The 2,771-nt window shown below is 37.9% G+C and overlaps 1 protein-coding gene across 3 annotated transcripts in view; it reads left to right on the forward strand.

Annotated features, from left to right (window-relative positions):
• Positions 1-2,771, forward strand: part of USP48 (ubiquitin specific peptidase 48) — a 111,179-nt gene that overhangs the window by 80,260 nt on the left and 28,148 nt on the right. For all 3 annotated transcript variants that reach the window (XM_011933968.1, XM_011933967.1, XM_011933969.1), the window contains 4 exons: positions 920-1,044; positions 1,198-1,320; positions 1,600-1,661; positions 1,950-2,060. In XM_011933968.1, coding sequence (XP_011789358.1) covers positions 920-1,044; positions 1,198-1,320; positions 1,600-1,661; positions 1,950-2,060 — 421 coding nt within the window. The remainder of the gene's footprint in view (positions 1-919; positions 1,045-1,197; positions 1,321-1,599; positions 1,662-1,949; positions 2,061-2,771) is intronic.

A 2,771-nucleotide genomic window follows, 5' to 3' on the forward strand; every position in this document is an offset into this window, starting at 1 on the left:
CTGTCTCGGCCTCCCAAAGTGCTGGGATTACAGGCTTGAGCCACTGCGCCCAGCTGGCTTTATTACTCTTAATAAATCTACAGGTACCTTGCCAATGGGTGCAGAAACAAACATATGACGTTAGAAATTTAAAGATCGTTTTCTGGGTAATGACCGATATGGGTAGATAAGTGAAGTTCACTAACTTACTGCTTTGAAACAGCTGAAACAATACTAAATATAACCACAAGTAGAGCCAGAGGAGAAAGGTCCTGGCAGAGTGGCAGTGACTAGTATTTTTTTTTTTTTAATGTCTTCTGGGATTTTTGAAGATTGAAGGGGATCTTTAGAATAAATTGCGAATAGCAAACAAGTTGGTGCTTGACTGGAGATGCTTTTTAGATTGAACAGTAGATTGCTTTATCTTGTTTGAATTGATAAGGTAATGGTCCTGTGATGGTCGGACGCAGCTGTCAAAATATTATTTTAATGTAGTGTGATTTCAGGATTAGTCAAATGGGAGACAATAAAGTCTGCAGGAAATGATAACCTTTGAGTGTGGGAGTACACGTGATTTTGTTAAGCAGCCCCTGCCATGGCACAGAGGTCCCAGGACTCCTGGAATCCCATTTTTGACTACTTACTTCCTTGCAGGGAGAAAGAAAATGCACGGTTTTAGCTTTGTTTTTATCTCATGATTTTTTTTCAACCACGGACCTAGATTAGGGACATAAAATTGAGGTTAATGGCTACCTCCTTTAGAATTAAAATGAAATTGGAAATTCAGAAGTTTTTGAAAACAAGAAAAGAGAGCTAGAAATACCACACTTTAGCAAAGCAAGAAAAGTGCACCTATGGATTTTTCTTAAGTTTAAGAAATAGGAAATAGATTCTGACTTTTTTCAGCTTTTTTTTTTTTCAATTTTTTTTTTAAACTCAGGTGAGTTATGCATATCTGAAAATGAAAGAAGGCTTGTTTCTAAAGAGGCTTGGAGCAAACTGCAGCAGTACTTTCCAAAGGCTCCTGAATTTCCAAGTTACAAAGAGTGCTGTTCACAGTGCAAGGTACTGAATGCTACTGACATCTGGGGAAATGGCATGCCACCTCCTGGGTTGACTTCCCAGGGAAATTAACATTGTACTTCTGACGGGGGTGTAGGGAGGAGGCAAGTCATGTGCTGTCAGCAGGAGACAGTTGATTGCTTCATTCTCTTTCAGATTTTAGAAAGAGAAGGGGAAGAAAATGAAGCCTTACATAAGATGATTGCAAACGAGCAAAAGACTTCTCTACCAAATCTGTTCCAGGATAAAAACAGACCGTGTCTCAGTAACTGGCCAGAGGTATAATGATTCCCACAAAGGAAAGAATGCATCTTTACTTTTTAAGGCCCTTGCCAAGTTCCCAGTGAGCTATTTCAGAACAACCCAGAACTTCTCATATTCTCATTTGTTTAGTTATCTAACCAGGGGATTTACTCCAGCCTGCTATGTTTTGGTAGAGGACTGTGTTTTCATTTTATTTATAAAACTTGAATAAGGACAACCAAAGTATATTATAAGGAATTTGTGTTAAGCAGGCGGTAAATTGACGGATACTGTTTTGTGATTTTTGTGTTCTAGGATACGGATGTCCTCTACATTGTGTCTCAGTTCTTTGTAGAAGAGTGGCGGAAATTTGTTAGGTAGAAACAAAATATGTTTTATTTCCTTTATTGTTATTATGACTCGGTTTGACTCTGGTATTTTTTAAGATTTCATGGATTCTGTTTGTTGTACCCTTCATGGTTACTTTCACCAGCACACACTGAAAGCTTTCTTTTCTATTAAGTTAAATGAATAAGCCTAAGAAGCACATTTAATTACTAATATTTTCTTAAATATATCTCTGATTTTGAAATAATTATTTTAAAATCTTCTCTTTCGTCATGCAGTAATTAGGTATATTTCTCCTCCTTGTCTCATTTGAGTAGAAAGCCGACAAGATGCAGCCCTGTGTCATCAGTTGGGAACAGCGCTCTTTTGTGTCCCCATGGGGGCCTCATGTTTACATTTGCTTCCATGACCAAAGAAGATTCTAAACTGTGAGTTCCTTCTCTTTATGTGATTTTTTTTCTTTTCTCTTTCTGATGATTAATAAAGTATGTTTAGGAAATTTCTCATCTGACATAGTCTATTTTAAGAATTTAGTCCTTTGCTGAATTGTGGGTTCCCCCCCCTTTTAAAAGAAAAGAAAGACTACTTCTCCAGGAAAGACAAGAGGCTGCCAAGGCTATTTGTCTTTTTGCTCCTTCCTTGTCCCTCTTGGAGACAACACAGCCACTCTTTCTCCTCCCCCCGTTGCTGGTGACCAGCGTTGTGACCTCTTTTCCAGAATCACGGAATCAAGATGGTCTTGGTTGTAAGTTTCGTTGTGCCCCTGCCAGGCTTCAGACAATTAAAGGAGGATGATAGCAGGGTGGCAGAGCAAAGCCACTGCACTGGTCATCTGGAATTCTAGGGTCTTAGTCATCTGGAATTCTAGGGTCTTAGAACCAAAATTTTATTCCATGCTTTAAGTACTTCCAGAGGTGTTCGTCTGTGAATTTCTCCCCTGATTTTACCAAAAATCATTATATACGAGAAGGTAGAATGCTTCCAACATTGTCAGAAAAATCAGGAAAAGGAAATTGGAACACATAAATAAAAATGCTCTTGGGGTTAAGCTAGAGTTTTATTATTCATATTTCAGTACTTTAACATCATTGAAGGGACTTGAAAGTTTATATATTCTCTTTTTTTTTTTTTTTTTTTTT

The sequence above is a fragment of the Colobus angolensis genome, unplaced genomic scaffold (assembly GCF_000951035.1).
Source record: "Colobus angolensis palliatus isolate OR3802 unplaced genomic scaffold, Cang.pa_1.0 Scaffold130, whole genome shotgun sequence".
In the NCBI taxonomy this organism is placed as follows: Eukaryota; Metazoa; Chordata; class Mammalia; order Primates; family Cercopithecidae; genus Colobus; species Colobus angolensis.